This window comes from Clupea harengus, chromosome 3 (genome assembly GCF_900700415.2).
Source record: "Clupea harengus chromosome 3, Ch_v2.0.2, whole genome shotgun sequence".
Taxonomy (NCBI): Eukaryota; Metazoa; Chordata; class Actinopteri; order Clupeiformes; family Clupeidae; genus Clupea; species Clupea harengus.
Window position 1 is genome coordinate 32,257,208 of NC_045154.1, and position 24,430 is coordinate 32,281,637.

The 24,430-nt window shown below is 46.4% G+C and overlaps 1 protein-coding gene across 3 annotated transcripts in view; it reads right to left on the reverse strand.

Annotated features, from left to right (window-relative positions):
- LOC105904770 (MOB kinase activator 2-like) overlaps window positions 1–24,430 on the reverse strand; it is a 51,092-nt gene that overhangs the window by 18,965 nt on the left and 7,697 nt on the right. The window contains exon 1 of one of the 3 annotated variants that reach the window (XM_012832704.3): window positions 10,153–10,494. The exons of 1 other annotated variant lie outside the window; for it this stretch is intronic. In XM_012832704.3, the coding sequence (XP_012688158.1) occupies window positions 10,153–10,190 (38 nt within the window). In that variant the 5' untranslated portion in view covers window positions 10,191–10,494. Of the gene's footprint in view, window positions 1–7,148; window positions 7,674–10,152; window positions 10,495–24,430 lie in introns of those variants that run through there. One more of the 3 variants, XM_012832703.3, reaches the window with a different exon arrangement.

Below are 24,430 nucleotides of genomic sequence, written 5' to 3' on the forward strand. Positions count from 1 at the left end.
GTTTCCTGCTCTCAGGGTATATCTGTGCCTATTTTGTGTTCATCTATTTTTTTTTCATTCATTTCCAGTAAAGACTATCTGGGATTAAAGATATGTTACACTACAAAGACATCTAAGATTTCCATATATCAAAGTTCCAAATGTAACAACAAATCAACAAATACAATAAACACATCAAACGCATGATCCCAACATGTGACCAAGAAAAAATTCCTGGTAAACGGCATCCGATTACACATCAGCGGGCTGTATCCAGTCATGATGCTTCTCACAGGTATCAACAAGGTCTCTCCTTCAGGCCTCGTGCACACAGAGGTCATTTGATGAGGAGAGAGGAGGAAGAAGAAAACCACACACACACACACACACACACACACACACACACACACACACACACACACAGAAACACACACAAACATACATCCACACAGAAACACACACACACAAACATACAGAAACACACACACACACAAACATACATACACACAGAAACACACACACACACACACATACACACAGAAACACACACACAAACACACATACACACAGAAACACACACACACACACACACACACACACACACACACACACACACACACACACACACACACACACATAGAGCACCTTGTGATGAGGAGGGGTAACAGAGAGGCTGTTTGCAGTAAACACAGCCAGCATGATGGCCTCTGAGCGCGTATCCACCGGCCAGACGCTGATGAGATGGGAGGGATGGCTGGGCCCGGCGCCCCAGACAGAGATGCACTTTGTTTGTGTGTGTGTGTGTGTGTGTGTGTGTGTGGGAGGCAGGGCGGAGCGGGAGGGGAGGGGGACATGGCACACTGCAACCTCCCGTGTTTACACAGGAAACATGTGGCCTGTCAGGGTGGAGGGCAAATCTGCTAGCTTCAGGAGAAACACAGCTCCCTTTGAACGCCCACCAGAAAGCAAGAACGAGAGAGGGAAAGAGAGGGAGAGGGCCACCAAGGTCTGTAGTTAATAAGGATAAAAATAAGCAAAGTTTCATGTTTTGCGCTCAGGCAGAGGACAGAGTAGTTGTCTTCTAAAATTTGGGATCGGAATGAAAAGCAGACAAAAACAATAAAAGCAGACAGACACAACATGCTATGTTTACTCTCACTATGGCTGGAGCAGGAGGGGAGGTACATTTCAGGGGTGAGGTGTGAGAGGAGAGGAAAGGAGAGGATAGAGTGCGGGGGCTGAAACAGCAGAGCACTCCAGAGAGGCACAGCATGTTCCTCCCTCCAGAGGGGAAGAGCACGCATCATTAGAGAGGAGCACACACTCGTTTTCTCAGACCATTATGAGGGGTGATGGATATCACATACCTGCCATTCCTCACTTCGTCCCCTTTCAGGATACAACCACAAGAGAAATGCAGTCTTGCTACCTTCCTTCAGTAATCTCACGGCCCGCCCCGAAAACAAACCACTACACGCAGATCAAAGCAAAAGAAAGCTTGTGTGGGGAAAAAAAAGTGTCAGGGAAGCATCATACAAGATCTGATCAAGATGACAATACAAATTTTACTTTTAAAATAAATATTCTACATCTAGTCCAAGTTGGAATAATTTTTTCTTATTTTTCATGAGTGAATGTATGATGCTTCCCTGACACTTTATCGACCAGGCAGAAATGATCATATCTGCTGATGCCCTTAATGAACTCATTAAGTGTTTATCGGCTGATACCAATGTCATGCATATATTATTGTGCATCCCTACTACGTAACCTGGAGGGCTCCTTGGCTGGGATGCCACTCAGCCACTTCCTGACCCTCAAAACAACTGCAAACACTCCTCAAGATGGACAAAAGACGTCTGTATGGACAAAAGACGTCTGTATGTTTATGAATCATCCCGCACTTCTACTGGCCCCCTCTACTGCAGTAGTCCACGAAAAGACGGCGGAAAAGATTCCTGATCTCTACTAACCAATACCAAGTCTCTGTAAAACCTTTCATTGAAATTATTGCTTCTTCAGGTGAGGTTTTATTATATACTAAAATCATATATACTTTTTATATCACAGACTGTGGAGGTTGAAACTAAATATTCAGTAAAGAAACATTTTGTATTAGTTGCTGTGATTAAGAAGAGGGGTAGTCCCGTGTCTTTGACATGGCTGTATACCATCTGGTAAAGGAGATCAAGTTCTCAGAGGCATCTTGGGTTTATCAAGAAATACTGCCTCATGGAAACTGAGGCTGAGAGAGAGAGCGAGCGAGAGCGAGAGAGAGAGAGAGCGAGAGAGAGATAGAGAGAGAGATAGAGAAAGAGAGAGCGAGAGCGTTAAACAGAGAGTCCAGATATTTCAAAGAAAGAGAAAGACCGGGAAACCTCCTATGGGAGAACAGAACTGCTCCCCTTGTGCCAAGTGAACCCTGGGAGGGTTAACGTACGCTACTGTGGGAGCACAGAGGGCGGGCCTCTTCACCCTGCTCTCTAAACAACACGCAATTACCCATGATTACAGGGGACACTGAGGAGACACTCATCCTAAAAAACAAGCTTCCATCTGGAGGCCAACAATATCTGCGACCTCACTAGCTGACAGAAGACTGCAGAGGGGGCCCAAAAGCCACTCGCATATTCAAACGGATGTTTCCAGAAAGAACAGGAACAGACCAGGGTGACATGCGGTCTTTCACCTCCTGACAAAGGGGGCGAGTGGCAAGAAAAGGGACTCTCAGATCAAATCAATGTGCTGCGTATACGAACAGAAGGAAGAGTGGGAGTATGCCACACCCACACTGATCAATATCCAGCCTTCAGAGTCTCGCCTTAGCAGTTCTATGTCCCCTGTGACATCCATTCACAACATCTTTTGTGACAACCAGAGACCGTTTGCCAACACCTTATTGGTCGGCTAAGGCTGTTCCATCGCAAATGTCCACTGGCTTGCTGACAGTGGTTTGTGGCTGGGACAACAGACCAATGGCAAAGTCCAATTTCACTAGGCGGTTACCAAGGCTGTGCTTTTGGCAGGTCCCCGGTATGGCGTGATCCCCGGTCATTCAGATTCAAGGCACACTATGGGGAGGGAAGGGTAAGGCCCGTGGGCATTGTTCCATTGTGTCCCTCGACCATTTCTTAACTGCTGCCAACCAGCCCTTGGACTATGGCCAGACCATTCCTGAAGCACATCTGCTGCACAGTTGAGTGTACCCTTCTGAACAGTAAGGATCAGTCTCATCTGAACACTACATGGACGGGCAGAGGTCATTTGATTGTGGCACTGAAGTGGCTATTGACCATCACTTCCGCAACCAAGCAATAACATTCAAACATGGGAACCTTACCTTGGAAACAAGGAGTTTTGGCATGCCAACAAGCTATTGTTTGTAAACTCGGAAGAGGAAGAGCTGGCAGAGTAGTTCTACAGTGCAGCACAATAGTGACATGACCAAACTGAAGTCTGTGGGAAGTTAAGCAGGCAGGACACGAGAGAAAGAACATTAGATGTAGGCATTGGAACCATAACTTGGAAAGATACAGCAGTTTTAACTACACGTCAACATGGGGTAATGTCTTGATAAAACTCATCAATCTATCATTTCTAAAACAGAAATGGTAACTACGGCTTCCCAGAACGTTACGTCAGCACATGCCATCATGAGCAACACTGTGTCCTTCCTAGCACTCTCTTGCGCTCAGTCAAGGAGCCTGCAGCAGCTAAATTTAGCACTGCTGGGTGACGCTGGTGCCTCGGCTGCGCACAGGGGCTGAAACGAAGTCCCAGTCGGGGAGAGACAGACAATCTGAGCTGGAGATTTGGGGGGTTTGGGTTGTCCTGGTATCTGCGTCTGCGTCTGCGTCTGTGTGTGTGTGTGTGTGTGTGCGTGCCTGTGTGACTAAGACAGCGAGACAGGTTCATGGGAGGTCACTTGCGAGGCTCTCAAGAAAATGACACAGCATGGTGTGAGAGTCTCTGTGTAAGTGCATGTTGGACAGGCTTGTTGTCACCAGCACTCCATCCGACTAGCTTTCAGATCAGCTCAGCTCTTTAGCCACACGTTCTCTCAAGAACACCAGCAGAGACACTTTCCATCTCCATCCATTCAGATGTGCACGTACACACATACAACACGCAGGCTAACACAAGCATGCGTGCACACACACATAGGTACACACACACATACGTACACACACACATAGGTACACACACACAAGTACACATACAACACGCAGGCTAACACAAGCATGCGTGCACACACACATAGGTACACACACACATACACACACACACAAGTACACATACAACACGCAGGCTAACACAAGCATGCATGCACACACACATAGGTACACACATACATACGTACACACACGTATGCATACCAACACACACTTCCAGAGGCATGAACACATTCACAGATGCACACACGCACCTTCACAGGGGTCATTTGCATTGTTGACATTCCGACACGTGACGCACATTCGATCAGGCCCCGCAGCTCATGTCTCTCTCTCTCTCTCTCTCTCTCTCTCTCTCTCTCTCTCTCTCTCTCTCTCTCTCTCTCTCTCTCTCTCTCTCTCTCTCTCTCTCTCTCTCTCTCTCTCTCTCTCTCTCTCTCTCTCTCTCTCTCTCTCTCTCTCTCCTCCTTCTCTCTCTTACGCCACATCCTCAGCCCCCCCCCCCCCCCCGGGGAGATTAGGTGGTAGGGAGGAGAGGAAATGACTCCTCCTCCTCCTCTCCTTACTCTTCTGCATCAGCAGGAACTGCAGTGCTGGCAAATACCAGAGAGAGAGAGAGAGAGAGAGAGAGAGAGAGAGAGAGACTCTTTGCTCTGGACATGCATCACTTTGAGAAAGACCTTGCATTAGTAATAATGTGCACGTCATGCCAGTCAAGCTATTTAAATTAGAGAGAGACATACGCAGAGTCTTTATGTAATGTACCCAGTAGACTGTGCTGAGGTGAGCACTGGAGGCTCTGCTGGGCTAGGCTTCATCCATCAGTCTGTGTGCTGACTCCTACAGCCCGGCGCTGCGGAGAGAGGGGGGGGGGGGGCTTGGACTAAGCACTGACACGTCACTTTTAGATCGCGTAACAGGATGGGGGGGGGGGGGGGACGACATCGTGGCCTGGCTCAAATCAGATGTGCGGAGCAAAAAAAAGGATGATGAGAGCCTCTCGATAGAAGCTAACAATCCTTTTAGCAATGCTGTGAATCAAAGACAAAAAAACATCCACATATACCTGCAGCTAATCTGAGCACGACTTCATAGCTCTTCAGTTGAGATCTCACATACCATCACAACCCCCTTTCATCAACCTTTCCCTTAACCCTCTCAGTGGTAACAAGGGACTATCAAAGTGAGCCCCGAATCTGACATCTCTGCCCAAAAGGCAGTATTTATTTTGGGGGGCAGTCTGAGAGTGGGGCCAGGCTGCGGAGATGACCGTCACACAACGTTGCCCCAGAGCAAGGCAGGAATGCAGACCGAGAGGAACCTCAGAGACTGGGCCGCTCGCTGATACCAAGGCCAGATAAGGACGCTAAAACTGTAGCCAGACTTGAGCACCGCTCCAGGGATGAAGAGAAACACTGTTGTTTCATGAACGATGAGGATTAGGCAAGTCAATTTAAGTGTTTCTTATGTGTATTGGCAAGCTCTAAAAGGATTGTTGTGTTTTGGCCGGAACTGAATTGATTGGGTGAAGGTGATGTGAGGGTTTAGGATGTAGTCCACAGCCTCGCTCAAAAACACAGGCGACAATGGGCCTCAATGTCACGCAAAGGAAACACTCTATACACACACACACACACACACACACACACACACACACAATTACATAATTCAAATCAATGATACCCTTGTCGTCATGCAGGCATCTCTAATCAGCTCCCTTGTGAGAGAGGGTCGATGAGCAACAGCCACCCTTAAGCAAGACAGCAGAAAAACAACAACAGGCATCAGCAAAATTAAGCCACCAACCACGGCAAGAAATACCAGCCCTGGAGTCAGTCAGCTAGTCCAGGCAAAGCACTACGATAATCTGTAGATGCCCATACCTACCCAAAACACACACACATACACACACACACACACACACACACACACACAAAGGGCTGGCTGTTCTTAATGGTGCAAAAGGAGGGAGCAAAGGCAAACACGGGCATGAATCACTGGCCTCTGTGCAGCCCTAATCTGATGCAGCTGTGTGCGCTGTGACTTTGGCGAGCAGCATCAAAAACATTAAGAGCTGCAGCAACTGGTTATATATAGAGTTATACTGCAGCAGCAGTATAAAAACCTCCAACCACATTCTAGTGTGTGTGTGAGAGAGAGAGAGAGCGAGAGAAAGGAGGAAGAAAGGAGAGGGAGAGAGAGAGAGAGAAGTTAAAAAGGGGGAAAGATTTTTTTTGTATTCCCTTTTGGCAGGCTGCACGTCTATCGATCTATGGTAAAAAGTGAGGCTTACTTAAACCGCCCTCGTCTGAGGCTCAGCCTCTGCTTGGGAGAGGGTCAAAGGAAAGGTTTGAGGGCCAAAGTCTAAAGACTGCAGCCTCCCTCCCTCTCTCCCCCTCTCTCATGGGAACACTGTGTCCAAACAAACACCGCAACCCTAAAAGAAAATCGCCATGCCAGCCCTAGCCAAGTTGATGAAGAGAGAAAGAGAAGGTCCTGGCTGGTTGCCATTCCCCCCGAAACCACTGTGCTTTTGCATATACGCTGTCCTCAGATGTCTCCTAACCGCCACACAGCACAGCACAGCACAGCACAGCACAGCACAGCACAGCACAGCACAGAGCCATGGAAAAGGGACAGGGGAGGACTAGCCTATTCTTTACAAAGTTACAGTGGCTCAAGTCATATGACAGCAAAGCACACTAGTAAGTAAACACTACGATGAGGGGAAAGGACTGAGCAAAGACAAGGAACAGGCCAGTTCACAATGCAGTGTCATATCATAGTCATGAAGAGTGTCAAAAGCTATGAAAGGACAGATATACTCAATACGCACACAAAACACACTACAAACAGGAAATCATGGAATATGAACCAGACAGCAGCTAAGGTTACACCTATGGCAAGGGTAAACACAGGCTGATGTTGTACCAAAAGCAGAAGCATACGTGGGTGAATGTTATACCTAAAGCAGAAGCATGTGGGTGAATGTCATACCTATAGAAGAAGCAGTCGCAGCAGACCAGTACCCCCATGCCGCCGGTGAGGGGGGCGCGGGGCCGTGGCACTGCCCGCTCCCCGCTCTCCTGATAGCACCGGCTGTTCCGCTAGTGCCAGAGAAGAGCAGCCGCTGTCTCCGAGCACCACTTCAGCATTACACCTCTCTGCAGTGAGGCTCTCCCTCCCTCCCTCCCTTCCTCCCTCTCCTATACTCGGTCTCTCACGTCCTCCTAGTCCTGACGCGGGCACTCACAAACACACACTGTCTCTCTCGCTCTCTCGCTCTCTCGCTCACAAACACACACACACACACACAGAGTCAGCGGGATGAAGCTTTTCCTTGTCGTGGTGCACGGGCTCCGCAGCAGTCAAGTGGGCTAGACACACACAGGCAGTTCTGCAGACGGCACAAACAGAGTTGAGTTCCACACAATAACTCAGCTTCCCCCTCAGCAAGCAAGCTCCCTCCTCACTGCCCCTCCCTCCATTTGACAGTACGTCCTCTCCTCTCTGTCGATCACACTCTCTGCCTCTCTTGCACTCTTTCTCTGACTATCTCTCTCTCTCTCTCTCTCTCTCTCTCTCTCTCTGTTGCTCTTTCCCTCCCCTTTCTGACTCTCCCTGCCTCACGTTTTCTCTTTTGCTTGCTCCTTCTCTCTCCCCGTCTCTCTCCCTCCCTCTTTCCACACACACGCACACACACACTCTCTCTCTGGCTCTGCCTCTCGAGGCGGGAACATAAGGTTGGCAAATATACTTCCATAAACAAACTGCTGACTGGCCACTGCGGGAGCCAAGGCAGTTTTCCTCCTGAGCTCAACTAACTTTTTCTGGAAGCAGCAGCCAGTCTGTGAGTACCAGCCTCTCAAACACCTCTGCCACTACACACACACACACACACACACACACACTACAAAACAACATAACCATTGAGCACAGACTGTGAACAATGACACGTAGTGGTAACTCAGTAAAAGTGTAGGAAGGTGGTAGAGGTACGAAGGGCGTCTTGAGGGGCATTAATGCACAGCCAGTTCTCTCCACAGCCCGATGTGCTGACGCAAGAACAAGAGGACAAGAGAGCCAACCATCAGCCCATCTGTAATGTAAACAGAGAAAAACGTGCAGGAGAGCTTCCATCTTCCCTCACACACACACACACACACACACACACACACACACACACACACACACACACCTCACTTGTCCAACAGCACAGTGCAGACAACAACACACCTAAACAACCTCTTATCACACCCCGCAGATTAACAGGGGTGTGACCAGCTCAATTCAGCCTAAAACACAAAGCAGACCCCGTCTGCCCCACCCTTTAGGTCAACACCCTCGGCTCAGCTGCTTCTGCAGGAGCCATTAAAGGCACTGCAGTCCTGCACTGCCTACCCCAGCCACGACTCATTCAGCTCTGCTGCTGAAATGGTCTCACAGGGACAAGCAACAGAGAACAGGCTGGTCCTGAAAGGCCGACGAGCGAGCGGCTCGGGTGAACATAAAGCAATGAAACTGGCCATATTGATCTGATCACTGCAGCGGTAGGTATGGTGACTGGACGGCTCTGCCGAACAGGATTCATTCAATAACAGTACAGCTCCACTTTATTAGATTGCACTAATCAGGTGGAGCTTGGTTCACTCCTGTCCATAACAAGACACGATGGGCAGAACGACTGCGAACAGCGCCCGGATATTTAAACTCAGGTCATAAGCTAGTTTCTCTCCTGTAATTCTCTCTCCATCCCCTCTCTCCATTCTCTCCATAACAAGGGTTAACCAAAGCAGCGAGCCCATTTTCACACCGTTCACATGAACTAATGAGTCGCTCCATTGGAAAGTGTTTGGCTCCCGTCTCAGTGAGTGCAGAGGGATGCGTAGCGGGTGAAGTGATCAAACTTTCCATTGTGTTTGGTAAGGCCTGCCAGCGCGGCGCGGCGCGGCGCAGAGGAGGAGAACAGAGCTCAATTTCTCATCATTAACTCAGCAGAGGAAGGAGCTTGAAATAGAAAAAAAACCGGACCAGCATCTCAGTCTCATCTCATCATTAAGACTGAGCAGCCACTCAGTCTGTGCTCAATCCCAGAAATACATTTAGCAAGGCAGTCTGCATATCTGATTAGTTTACAGAAATAAAGAAAGCTGTCATTAGATTATGCATCTAAAGGGAGGAGAGCAGCAGGATCAGATTTTTGAATCACTGCATGAACAGACTGGTGACGTTGATTTGAAACCAGATGTAGTTTCTGTCATGTAATGGGCGCTACAGAATCCATTCAGAAGTTGAAGTTGGCGTTTGTGAGAGTTGATCGGTGAGGCTAATTGGTCAGAGACTGCTGCGTGTCAGTTTTCAGTTAATGGCAGTCAAAACAAAGACCCACTGCCCCCGCAGCCCCTTCCCCGTTAGTCGAGATATACACGTTTGTCCACCTTTATTTCTGGTTACTAACCTACATCACATGGTCAATTACATGGCCAGGATTCATAGTTTGTGCTTCCAATCAAATTATGATACAGACTGAGGGAGATGCAAACAATTACAGATTCTAAAGTACTGCACATTTAAAAACACAAATAACATTAATAATCGATTACAATATACAAATTGACCATCACTACTTGACTCAACAATCGCAAAAAAAAAAAAATGCTACATTTTTCGCTGAATATGACGCATCTTCCTGCCACGGTGTAACAGAGTACGATTATGTATGAGCGCAACGATGATCTCAACATCTGTGCTCAAAACCAGACGTGGTTCTTATATCCAAATATAGTATTTTCAGCAATTAAATAAGACATTTTTTAACCGACCGATTCATGTTTCAAGACAGTGCGGCATCTGAGACCCTCAGCCCCAATCAATGATGATGCGAGAGTAACAGTAACTAGTACTGAATAAATGTTTAAAGAGACAAAAGTTCAAACATTACCTTACGGCTGCTGCTCCGTCAAAGACAGAGCACATTAGTCAATATTTAGAAGCCGCTTACCTATTCAAAGTGTAGGAGCCGTTCCTTTTGAATCTCATTCTGCGAGACAGGAATTTGATAAGGATATCCAGACTTTTTGAGATATGGTCGTTGTAGCAAAGCTGTCTCTCTTTTTGCCTTTTGCAAACTAAAGACAAAGGAAAGGCGAGCGCTTTGTGCCGTCTATCTCCCTTTGCTCAGTATTGGTAGAAGACCGCCGCCCCCGGTATTCCAGCTTCCGTAGGGCTGGGTTTAAATTTGTGAGACGGTTTCGGAAAATTACACGCATTTGAACTTAATTACAGGAGGGGAAGAGTTGCCCAATTCAACAGTCCAATCATATCACACAGAGCCTACACGTGTAATTTTGACACTACATTTTTGTCATTGACGTTAATGCTTCCAGAACAAGTGAAAAGGGATTCCATAAAACCACCACCACGATCCGTTTGTAACCACGCAATAAACAAACTGGCAGTGCTTGGTTGAGCTACTAGGGGGTAATAGGCCTACAGGCAACATGCTTAAATCAGTGTAAAACTGATGCCTGAACCAAATCTCAGGGTTGCTGTCTTATTAGTGCTAGGGCATTGGATCTGCACAGAGTCCCCCATCCCTCTAGGGGGTGCTACAGCACAGCAGAGGCACATGAAGAATAGCCACTTGGCTGGCATCACAGGCTCAGACTATGTGCTTGTTTATTATTCAAGAGCATATCCCTAGACTGCAAACTGCAGAGTTATGCAATGCACACAGAGGGAGGTGGGAGAGAGAGCAGGGGGACTCTAAGGACAATCATCCATTTACAGACCTCCACTATAACCACACACACACACACACACACACACACACACACACACACACACACACACTCCCTATCTCATCTCTGTGTGTGCTGTGGAAGCATGTCTGTGAATCCTAATGAGAGAATATGTGAGAAGCTTCCTTCCTCTCCAAGCAGACGAGACCTCACAGCCCCTTTACGGTTGAGCTGCCATGCTGGTGAATTGTTGGAACACCTGGTGAACTGTCTCCCACCAACAAGGACTGCAGCAGAAAACCACACCACGCCTGGGGTCAGATCCGCTGTGAACTCTGCCTGGCAGTGTGCTCTTCTGAAACAGGCTGTAGCAGGCACTTCATCAGCCTTACAAGGCGCTGTGGGGTGCCACCAACTCAACCCCCCACCCCCACCTCGCCACCCATCTGTGGAACATTCTTTACTCATCCGTACCCCCCTAAGAAGAGGTGACAACAGACGTGAGGAAGGCTTGGTGTTCTGAGAGTTTTTTTGACAAACAAAACATTTTCAACCATAACAATCCCAGTTTGAAAAAGCTATGAAGAGACCATGTTTACCAGTATGCCTATGCACACTACAAACTGTAGTTGTTGTGTTTTTTATGGATTGGTTTGACATGCGTCATAATCAGAAAACTAAATGCATGTAAGAAATTATTGTTTTTTTTAGAAATTGTCTTTTCTCTCACGCCTCCTGAATGATCACTGTTATAAGCTCTGCCTAAGTTTTGTGTTTTTGAAAACAACAGCCACATATTAAAACCAGAAGCAAAGCCTATATCCCTCAAATCTCACCTCTCCAAAGTATCAGTAAAAACTGTACAGCTCCCCCAAAAAAACAAAATACTTAAAAAATAAAAGAGAGCCGTGATGGAATTGTAGCTTTAGGAGCGGTTCCAGACAGGCTCCCCTGGTGTGGTGGGCTGAGTGATGGCTGTGGTCGGAGTGCTAAAGCAGAGCTGAGGGAAGCTGCTCCTAAAACCTGACATGGGCAAGAGATCTCAGGGCCGTGAGAACGGGGCGCAAGGCAGGAGTGGAGACCTTGTTAGGGATGAAAAATAGACATGTAAACCAGAACTGCACTGCAGATAAATATGCCCATAAATCCCGCGGTCAGTTGCCTATAAAAGGTAAAACTTAAAGCCAAGTGCAGGGCCACAGGGGGAGACTGGCAGACAGGCAGCTGAGCTGTGGGTGCAGAACACTGAAACTCTGCTGCCACCTAGTGGTCAGATTAGGCTACCATTGCGCTACTCAACATGATAGTGAGCAGGAATGTTAAAGTTCTTTCCCCCAAGGTACTAAAACAATACCAAGTCAACATACATCTGAAAGCAAGGCTGTTCCTATGGTGATTAGGCGCTCGGAGGAGACCCGGTACGTTGCTGAGGGACCTTGTTAGTTCTTCTTACACAATCCAGACAAGATGAGATTTCATGCTCAGCGACTCTCCAAAGTCCTTGGCCCCCGCGAGGAGACGGGCGAGTGCACACTCTGTGCTAATGAGTGAGCTCAATGGGGTGCTGTTTCCACAGGCCTCCCTCCCTCCAGCTGAACCGTCAGGCAGTCCTCCACCAGTGCACTGAGAACAAGTCTGATGCTTCACACACGGGCCGTAGAACAGTAAACTCAATGAGGGGAACTGTATATGGGAGGCCATTCTGTTGCTGATAAGACAGCATTCGTTTAAGACCTCAACGCTGATGGGTAGGCTAAATTCTGATTTGCATGTTTTGTGTGGGGGGAAAAATGAAATCAAACAGAATCAAACAAGCAAGATTTCTGGGTTACTTTCACGATTAAACATGCCATGGAGTCTCACTCTTAATTTACATCGTCAGCCTGACACTGTTCGACTTCCATGTTACAGTTGCGTAAATGGAGACATAACAATACATACACACAAAGTTACACATTTTGCCTTAATCTTATTCACTGTATCTTTTGATTTCTGTTCATAACCAACCATGAATTGATAGCATTAACATTTACTCCTACAATACTACACATACTACCCCTGTGGCTTCGACATCTGTATTACATTTCAACAACACTGCCTAGAACAGCTGAGACTAGAAAATAAAAAAAGAGGCCAAAGTGTCATCAAAAGCGCACGTGTGTGTGTGTGTGTGTGTGTGTGTGTGTGTGTGTCTATTTGTATTGCTTCGGACCACTACCCAGCAGGTTGCAGGCAGGTATCTAGCAGGTCCAACACCTTGTTTCCACACAGTTATGTTTGGTGTTCTTAACAGAATACACAGAATATGCCCTCTAGTGTTCAATGCAAGGAACTGCATTTCTTTACAGGTGGCCTCAAAAGGAGTGCCTGACATGTTTGAGGATGCGGCCAATGCAGATGCAGCAATAACAATAAACAAATAAACAATAGCGTTTAGCTCTCACGTGTCTGTGTCATCATGGAATGAACTCAACGCTGAAGCAATCTCTATTTATATGTCAAATGACTGAGCAGCACTATAATGGACTATATATAACGGCTCTACAAAAGGTAGAATGGGAGGGAGATAAAGTTTTCATATCAAACTGATAATGATGATGTGTAGGCAATTTCTGAAAGGTACGGTGTGTAGTTTTTAGTGGCATCTATTAATAGAAATGGAATACAGTATTCATGATTATATTTTCATTAGTGTGTAATTAACTGTTACATTGTGTTTTCTTTAGCATTCGTATTTCCTCCTTCGTATTTACCTAGGGAGTGGGTCCTCTTGCGCCGCCATGTTTCTACAGCAACCCAGAACGGACAAACTAAAGACACTTTTTTCACGTTTTTATGGCATTTGACGGCCACCATAGGTACTCATGCTTGTAAAGGGAAGGGTATTCCAGATTTTGTGTATGCAAATACAATGACAATAAAGGCTTTTTTCATGTTTTCGTATTCAGCTGGTTGCAATTCAGCAACCTCACCACTAGATGCCACTAAAAACTAGACACTGTACCTTTAGGTATTGGTTGAAGCACAGTGTTTATATTAAAAGTAAAAGCCAATTAGACACTATTATCTATTGATATAGTGTGTGTATATGTTTAATAAACCTTCCAACTCTTAGATGTAGTAGGTTTATAGACTAACCATATTTTTTTAGCATAACAAAACAGCATTATTAATAACATAATAACTAAGTCGTTTATATTTCATAATGACAGAAATTGACTATCATAGTCAAGCAACTAGATTGAAGAGAATGGTCTGTTAACCAATTTGGTGTTTTTTGTACTCAAGGCAAATTCTGGATCGAAAAAAAACTGAAGATCAAAAAATTGAAGTGAAAAAATTGAATATCATGAATGTTTCCACAGGAACTAATGGACTTTCGTTTGCATAACAATCTTTACATCGCCATGTACATAGGCAAATATGTAACCTTTTGAAAATGATGATGACACAGCCAGACTTTATCCAGTCACCTTTCATTCTCCACAAAGCTTCAGTCTGAATGAATCAATGAATCGAAAATCTATTTTTGATTGTCAGACACATCGTGGTGATCAGACAACTTGCGTTAAATTTCAGCATACAGTATATCTTGTCCTACAGTTTACGAGATATTGACGCCATCCAACGCTCACAGGTCCATCCTAAATGCCGTAATCCTGGCGTGTACGAAACTTTTTGATAGACAAAGTCATTCTTTTGTTTTTCTCATTTCCAGAATAGCCAATATGGCTACTGCAAATGCTCTGTATCGAACTTCACGGCTAACTGTAATCCAGCTCGAAGTCGGCAGATAACAAGAGGTACCAGTTCCCTGTGTATTAATCAAAGCCTATATTTCAGCAGGTATTTGGTTTGTGGTGATTCAACATGACAAGGTAAGTCAAAAAGCGAATTGGCTCTAAGTAACTGTGGATACAAATATTTCAGTGCCACTAAAGAATAGATTGATGAGCTCTTAAGAGCTCTTAGGAGCTTCATTGCAGCGCTAGAACTTCAGCCTCCTCTTTATAAAACAGTGCACTTCCACAAACTGGAAGTCCACTCCAAAGCTGTCTGCTTTAGCATTGATTTATCAGTAAGAATGCTTTACAGCAATGTACACGGAGCACCTTTTCCCCATAAAACAATTAGGCCCTTTGCTTTATGGATGCTTTTTCATTATGCTGCCGTTTAATGGAGCTGTAAAATTGTGAATTTAATTTTCAATGAGCACACAACTATCAAGAATTAATTAGAGTGGTGTGGTGGGCATTATCGATTTCAGCTAAAAGCCCGCACTACAGCCACCCATAATTAACCCAGCAATCAGCCAGAGGTTATGAAAAAGCCTGTGGAACAACAGTAGTAATTCCATGTTCTATAAATATCCTGTTTGTAATATGTGTGTCGGTGTGTCTAAGTGTGTGTGTAAAGCCAAGACCATGTATTTATGTGTGCATATTCATTATGAAGTGTGTATGTGTGTATATATATACAGTATGTGTGTTGCGTGTGTGTTTTCACATAGTGTCATACGCACTTACACTGGAAGAAAACGTATACGTTCATGGGTCTGTGTATGTGTGTGTGTGTGTGTGTGATCATACTTTACGCATGGGTCTGTCTGTGTGTGTGTGTGTGTGTGTGTGTGTGTGTGTGTGTGTGTGTGTGTGCGTGCGTGTGTGTATGCTCACTTGCCTCCTCGTTGCAGACACACACACCCCAAAAACAAATCTGTTTAATCAAATGAGACAGGGCCACACCCCAGCAGAGGTGACCTCATTGCACTTGAGCTGAGCTCCGCTGGTTGAGAAAGCGAAGCATGGCGCTGGTGTCACGGAAAGGCAGGGGAGCAGAGGCCTGTACTTTAAGGGTTAAAACTCCACCCAGACCGGCAGGGAGTCAAGTGCACATGTCACAGCCACTCACAAATCAGTCACAGGCTGCAACATGGCTACTGGACTGCAAAGAGGTCTATAACAAACGGTCAGATGCTCAGAGAACTGCTTGGACAGAACCGCTCCACTAAGGCAACGAATAGTTGCCCTGGCAACACCCATGCCACTCCGTTTCCCTTGAGGCAGCACCAAACACATGACACAAAGATGTCTGTGGATTGGTAAAAAGTGGCAAATATTTGTGTGTTTGAACTTGCGAGAGAAATGTGTGTGCATGTGTGTGAGCCAGGGCATGTGTGTGTGTGTGTATGTATGTGTTTGTGTGTGTGTGTGTGTGTGTGTGTGTGTGTGTGTGTGTGTGTGTGTGTGTGTGTGTGTGTGTGTGTGTGTTTCTCCGATGCTAGGCAGTGCACGGGGGAGCATGCTGTGTAAGGGGTGAGATCAGCAGCCATGATTCTCATAGCATGAATGGGAGGAAGTACAGCATGTCAGCTCCCCTCTTCCCTCACAACATCCCCTTTTCCTGAGAGAAATAGAGGGAGAGAGAAAGAGAGAGAGAGAGAGAGGGAGAGAGGGAGAGAGAGAAATAGAGGGAGAGAGAAAGAGAGAGACTGACAGCAAGTGAGGAAGAGGGGGAGGAGAGAGTGTGTGTTTGAGTTTGTAGGGCTGTGTGTGTGTGAGAGAGAAAGAAAGAGAGAGAGAGAGAGAGAGAGAGAGAGAGAGAGCATACTGAGGAAGTCTTAACTCAGGGAAAACTGTCTCTAATGGTAACAGACAGCAATATAGAGATATGCCGTAAAAGCATACCACTGGAACAAAAACAGCAGGCACCACTGATATTATCCCTTTCCCTACCAACATGTCCTTCAGATGCACACACACACACACTCACACTCACACTCACACTCACACTCACACTCACACTCACACTCACACTCACACTCACACTCACACTCACACACTCACACTCACACTCACACACACACACACACACACACACACACACACACACACACGTACACATTTCCTGTCTCTGTCTCTGCCTGAGTGTCCCAGCTATAGTCCAACTGGCCAAGGTTATGACTAAACATAAGCTACATGAGGTTATGACTAAATATAAGCTACATGAGGTTATGACTAAATATAAGCTACATGTAACCATATTATTGTATGAGTGTGTGTGTAGGCGGGGGGGGGGGGGGGGTAGTCCTGCGTGAATGGAGAATCCTCTGCATGTTTATCCCTTTTGTTCATCGACACTCGTGGTGATGGTTGTTAAGCCTGTTTACTGATTTCAAAGCCTAATCCCATATTAACACAATTTCCCTGTGACACAAGAGCCCCATGTCAAGTGGGGAGTGTGTGGGTCCAACAGAGGCAAGCACACACACACACACACACACACACACACACACACACACACACACACACACACACACATATTTGTGGAGTCACTGTCTAACCCGGTGGAAACTATATCCCCTGATCATTCCATGAAGCGCCATGGATTATGAGCTGCATTTTGCTGTATTTTCACAAAGCCTGAAATAAACAGCATTAGCCTATGTCATATTTCACTAGGCAGCGCAAAATCAACTTAATTGCATGTTACCACATTCGCCAATAAAACATAACCTACTGTATGTGCCATTTCCAATTTCCTGAGTTTTTGTAATCCCTGATTAATAGGCCTAACGAGTGGCTCCAGGACTATGAGTTTGCAGGAAGTGTCCTCGAATGCCCCTCAGATAACTCACTCCTTTCCGCATAACTCGGGCTCCATGCTCAAGCTTACGGTTATTGCCCTTCCTCTCCTGGAGCGGGCCCAAGTCAATGGAGTACAGGAGGGCACACCCTAAGCCCTTCCATCACCCGACTCCCCCATAAAATATTATAGCTCCTCGTCTCTCCCATCCGGCTCTGTCTACAATGAGTGCAGACAGCTGCATCCATCTCAACAGCGCACAGACAATCATCCATTGAAATCTGCCCTACCAGCATTGAGATCTTAACTCCAGGAGAGTCAAACTAGAGAACTTCTCTAAGCATCCAGGGCCAGAGTCTATGCTCATCCCTGGGCACTGAGTGCACCAAGCAGAGATTCTTTTCAAACGGCCTCACCATCACCATCACCATCACCATCACCGTCATTAAAGCAGACGTGAGATCCTGGATGGCTAATGGGAAAGACACACACATGTGTTCATCTGACCATGTACTAGGACTGGGCGATAGATCCCAACACATGATCACAATATGTTTGTTCTCATAGCATAAATTAAACAGCAGCGGCGTAAGTGCGAAGGAGGAGAGCAGGGCGACAGCGGGAGTGTCATTGCGGCTCAGAAGCGCATAAGCGAGGCTCTCGATACTGAGGCATCATGACATCAATAAATAATTTGCCATTCAAAGGCCGGGACTCTAATACATCACTGCGATGTCATCATTCACGCTGGCTCCACGCGGCTGCGTTGCGGAGGCTGGGTTTATTGGCTGGTAAAGATGGGAGCCATTCCCACAGTCTCCATCCAGTCACATTCTTTATCACATTATTATTATTATATCATATATTATATTTATTTATTATCCTAAACTGTTGCATGCATATTTTTCAGTTTAAGTACATTGAGAGCAATTACACCCAGGACAAATCCCTTGTATGTGTAAATGTACTTGGCCAATAAAGATGATTCTGATTCTGATTCTGATTCTGATTCTGATTCTCAAGGCCTGCGAGGCGGCCAATCGCCCGGCCCCATTTAGCACTCTTCAATCAAATAATCAAGCGGTGCTTTCCAGCGGTGCCAAATCACCTCAGGCAGCAGGAGCTGGCACTGTTGCATGCTGTAAAGTGTGTACACACACACACACACACACACACACACACACAGAGGTGTACAGGAAAATGCGCACACAGACATAGACAGACACGCACACACACTCACACTCACACTCACACACACACACACACACACACACAGAGGTGTACAGGAAAATGCGCACACAAACATAGACAGACACATCTCTAGCTGTCCATTTAGTGAGTGTGCTCAAAAAAAGGGTCCAGTGTTTGGGCACAGTTCTGGCTCTGTAAATGATCGACACAGGTAAAACACTAACTGTACAAACAATCAATTTCTAGTTTCTTATCAGTGACTAAGGCAGGTGCAGTCAATGCCGGTTTTTAACTCAATACAGGACCGATTTCGATCATTAACTATCCTTAGTAAAAGTTTGGTCCCAAAAAGATCTAAAAATTGGGGCCCAGGTTGAAAAATCCAGAAGTTTTCCACTAAAACAGAGAGGGCTGCATTGATTGACACCGATGTTGGGAACTTTTGAGCTGCTGTATGCGCTGCCATACTGGGAAAAACAAACTCCATTGAAGTCAACCGGAGTGGCGTTACTCTCTATATTCAGTACTGGATAAAACAGGTCTGTTGCGCTCCCGGTTGCCTGGTTTGATGCGTGTACACTCAGACAAAACTGTGCTCTGATCTCGTCCAACTTTTCTAAAAACTGCTATACTGCGCCCCAATTTTTGAGCCAGGAGAAACTTGCTTGTCATTCCACACTGAGAAACAACCCAGGGGGGGAAGACAGACACCCAATAAGAGAGATATAAAGAAAGAGAGAGAGAGAGAGAGATGGAGGGAGACAGAAAGAGAATAAAAGAGAGAGAGAGAGAGAGAGAGAGAGAGAGAGAGAAAAAAAGAGAGAGAGAGAGAGAGCTCCCTGCGTGGGTCTTGTGTGGCCTGCTGTCACCAGGAAGAGCAGGCATATGGAGCTCAATATGTTTGTTTAATTAGCCGCTCTTTAATCTCACTGCGCCCCTCACATGTTCTATTGATCGCTCAAACAAGAGGCCACCATGTTTGCTCCCGGCAGGCAGGCAGGCAGGCAGGCAGGCAGGCAGGGCCACAGTGTTGAAGCCACACGAGGTGACCCTGTGTGTGTGTGTGTGTGTGTGTGTGTGAGTGTGTGTCTGTGTCTGTGTGTGTGTGTGTGTGTGTGTGTGTGTGTGTGTGAGTGTTTTGAGTGAAGTGCATGCACACACGCGTGCCTGTGTGGGTGGATAATATATGTGTGTGTTTTAGAACGGCTGCTGCAGGAAATATGTTTAAGGCACGTGCAAGCAAATGACAGATAACTCTCTGTGCTCTTGATTGGCCATGACTGACCCGGGCCCACACGGCCTTCACAGGTCAGAGAACAGCCCAATCTGGACATTTCACTCGTGTAACTGGGACCTCATGGGGCTTCACAGGTCAGAGAACAGCCCAATCTGGACATTTCACTCGTGTAACCGGGACCTTATGGGGCTTGAGTACCACCAAATGAGAGTTTTGTCATGCGTGATTTAATTCAGTTTTCATTTTGTGTTTTGGTTCGAGGGCAGATTCTTGGGCTGATAAGCTGGAAGCCAGAACAGCCCGCACACACGCGCACACACACACACACACACACACACACGCGCGCACACACACACACACACGCACGCGCACACACACACACACAAGGAGGCATGGCAGTGAAGAGGAACAAAGTAGGGTTTCATCCTCAGAAACATGATGTCATGATCACAGAAATGGAACACCTATAAAAACAGCATTATAGTCTGAACGTGAGGGAGGGGACAGAAACACTGTACCTAGTTAGGGCCTAATCGGGTTACAGCCCACCCCAACACACACACACACACACACACACACACACACACACACACACACACACACACACACCAACATCCAAAAATAAGGATGAAAAGGGACAGAGTAAATTGATTCACACGGTACTCAGACGAAGAGGTTGCCTAGTGAAATGACTTTCCAGTTCACAACTGCAGTTATTGCTGCAGAGCAGGCAAACTATTTTGGCTACCCAGAGTCCTGTAGGGTCGTGTTTGACCTTTTACAGTGTGTGCTAGTGTTTACCTAGAATCCCTTACCTTACACAGACTACTATATAGCTTGAATAAACCCATTCCAAAACCAAAACCCAGTCTAGGACATCATCTGATTATTAAACATCACATTTTCCATTCCTCTGTTGAAACCATAGGCCTGGGAGGGGAGTTAAAATCATCCCAATATTATGGCATTCACCGAGCTCTCACTCAGGTCCACAGCACCAAAGGTGGTCATGATCAGTGAAGGGGGAACTGGTCAGATTGGGTAAGGTTCTGGCGCCTGCCCAGCTCAAAGCGAAAGGCCCCGGTCTGACTGATGTAAGCCTGAGTAATCCAATTAGGCTGCAGACCTGGAGGCCACTCCCTGCCAGAGAAAAGCCCATATTCTGTGCATGTGTGGTTCTGTGTAGGAGAGGGAGAACAGGTCCATCTTGACCTTCCTGTTCTCTTTCATCATATATTTCAAGTTGTCTCCCTTAATCTCTCTCTCTCTCTCTCTCTCTCTCTCTCTCTCTCATTTCTTTCCATCCCAGAATGACATTTTCCTCAGCTCCAAGGCCTCTTAATGTGGACTTCTATTCTTTGTGTCGCTGCCAAAAAAATATAAAAGTGACCCCATTGGAGTCACAGGAATCGCATGTCCCAAGTTTGAGACTGTCAAGCATGATCATCTCTGCACCACTGACTTCAGTCACCGCAGGCCGTCATCCTGCACCACTTCCCAGGAAGTCTCAGGCCGGACGGAAGCTGCTGCGGCTGCTCCCGACACCCAGCGGGACGAAGCGTGTCACCCACGCAGGAAAAGCCCCGGGATGGAAAGACAGGGGTGGATGGAGGAGTGAAGGAAGGGATGAGAGCGCTGGAAGGATGCAGACACCCAGAGGCCCAGAAGCGCAATAACACACCTGCAACTGTCACCTCACAAACGTGCAGTCAGGGCTTCATCAGGCACTTTTTAAAGATGACGTGACCCTCTCTGGACCCAGTGCAGTATCACCCCGAGGTTGGAGTTGAAACTTCAGCGAGCCCACTCTCGTCAGGACAAAGCAGGCAGCACTGCGAGGATAATCTGCCAGAGAAGCTTCAAAACATGCAGGTAGACGCTTCCACAACCTCATGGATTATTGGCTACCTGACGGACAGACCACAGTTTGTTAGGGGATGCGTGTCTGAGCAAGTGGTCAGCAGAACAGGAACACCCCAGGGCACGGTCCTCTCACCTTTCCTCTTCACCCAGTACACCTCAGACTTACAACACAACTGTAAGTCCTGTCATCTGCAGACATTTTCAGATGACATCGCAGTGGTGGGCTGTGTCACTGGTGGACAGGGAAATGGTGGACTGCTTTGTGGCACGCTGTGGAAACAACCACCTTCCACCAACCACCATCCTTAGTAGTGGTAGTGTGGTAGTACTAGCAGTGTTGCCTAAATATACCTTTGTAATTCTGTGTGCTGTCTCCTCATTGTGTGTTTTTGTAAATGATGTGTGTTTTTTGTAATGTGTGTGAATTGCTGCAACACTGACATTTGATAGATAAAGTACTCTATCTCTATCTATGAAAGAGTCCACACAGTGAAACTGCAGAGTTGCCAAGGAAAACCAACTCCCTGCTCAATGCTGAAGAACAGGGACAGAGCAGCTACTGCTGGGGGGGGGGGGGTAGAGTTCTTCACCCAACATGAACCCAGCCTGTCAAAAGAAATGTCGAACTGAATAAATGGTCTCCCCGCTGACCGCTGGCCCCCATTTAGTGGAGAATCGAGCAAATTCTCTTAAGTGAGGAGTGAATGTGGCCACATAAAAGCCAGCTGAGCAACCCAAGCTCAAGAGTAATGGCCAGCAACACTCTGGGGGGTATTTAAATGCTGTACTTCTCAAAGAAAAGCACAGTGACACGGTAGAGGAAAACGCCCCATAAAAAAAAAAGCTGATAAGAGATTTTAATTAAACAAACACTCCTGATCAATATGTGCTGAAGACAAACAATGGCTGGAGGGGTGGCGTTGTGTGCAATTCCATACTGAGAGAGAGAAGAGAGTCCACTGACAAACAGGTTGACCTTGATGCCCTTACGTTGTCCTGGTGACGGGCACTATGTCATCACAAGCCATAGGAGGACTGATTTAGTTACACAGACATAATTCTAGAACTGACCAGTGGGGAGCCGTTATCAGACTGCTCCTCCCCGTTAGTTTGGATCTTGCAGGCCAAGGCTATGTCTCAATCACGGAGAGAATGAGCTTAAAAGTCACATTCTTTATTTTCAACAGCAGAGGAACATATTTTAGGACAAAGTTCAAAAATAAAGCAGGCCATCTGTGAATTACTTTAGTCAGCATCTCCCCTTAAACAATCCCCCCCCCCCACACACACACACACACACACACACACACACACACACACACACACACACACACACACACACACACACACACACACACACACACACACACACACACACCATCCCCAACCCCCCCAGGAGTGACGATTTCCTTCCCCTTTGAGCGTTTGCCTCCGGCTCTTTAAATAGGCCCTGGTGAGACATGATGTTGTTCGGCCCCATTGTCTCTGCGTTGCTTTTCTGCTCATGTTGCCATGTCCCTGTGGAGACTCGTGCTCTGTTCCTGTCAAACACCTGCCCCGAAACAAAACACAATGCACGCACACACACACACACACACACGCACACGCACACACAGACACAGACACAGACACAGACACAGACACACACACAGACACAGACACAGACACACACACACACGCGCACACACACACGCGCACACAGACACACACACACACACACACACACACGCACACACACGCGCACACACACAAACACACACACAAACACACACACAGACTAGGGATGGGCATTCGATTAAATTGTCTTAATCGATCGTCGGGAGAATTAACGATCGATTTTCGATTAATCATTAATATTTTTATATTAAAATTCACTATTTATAGGCTATATTAAAATGCAGTGAAAATAGAAAAAAACACAGCGTGTTTCCTCATTGAGATCTTTATTACAAGATGAACAACTCTTGTGGCAGTTAAACTTGCAAGATGGACAACTCTTGTGGCAGTTAAACGGGATCCGTTCAATGGTTACACTTGAAAATATGCGCTGCTGTACTCTTAAGCAGCGGAGCCGACAGCTAGAAGCCGGTGCTCATAAACACAACTTTTTTTTTTCTCTCTAACTAATTAATCTCACATTTTGAAATTCATTCATCTAGATTCATCGTGATTAAAAGTTTGTTTTCTTCTCAAGACTAAATCTTATAAATTAACGAGTAATCACTTCAGACAGCGTGTATTTTAGACACTGTTGTTCAATTGTATTTTTTTCGTGCTCTCTCACCGTCATACAAGGAATATATGCGAGACACAATGGTGCCCCTCGACGGTAAATCGTAAGAATTGTCCCCTGAAGCAATTCGAATCACCTCAGTCAACCCACCGTCTTCAACTATGTTGATGGGCCGACAGTCACCGGCAACCTAAACTGCTACAGCGTTGGTAACCTTTTCACGGACTGGTCTAGTTAATTTCCTAGAGAAGTCGTGGAGTGTGGGTTGGCGACCATCTAACCTGGGACTGCTTTCTGTCGGGTGCTTTGCATTAAGGTGATAACTTAAAGACGAGCTGCTTCTGTAATAGCTACATTCAGCTTGACAAATGCTACATACAACTTTAGTTTTGTCGATTGTTCTGTCATTTTGCCTCTTAAACAGAAACTT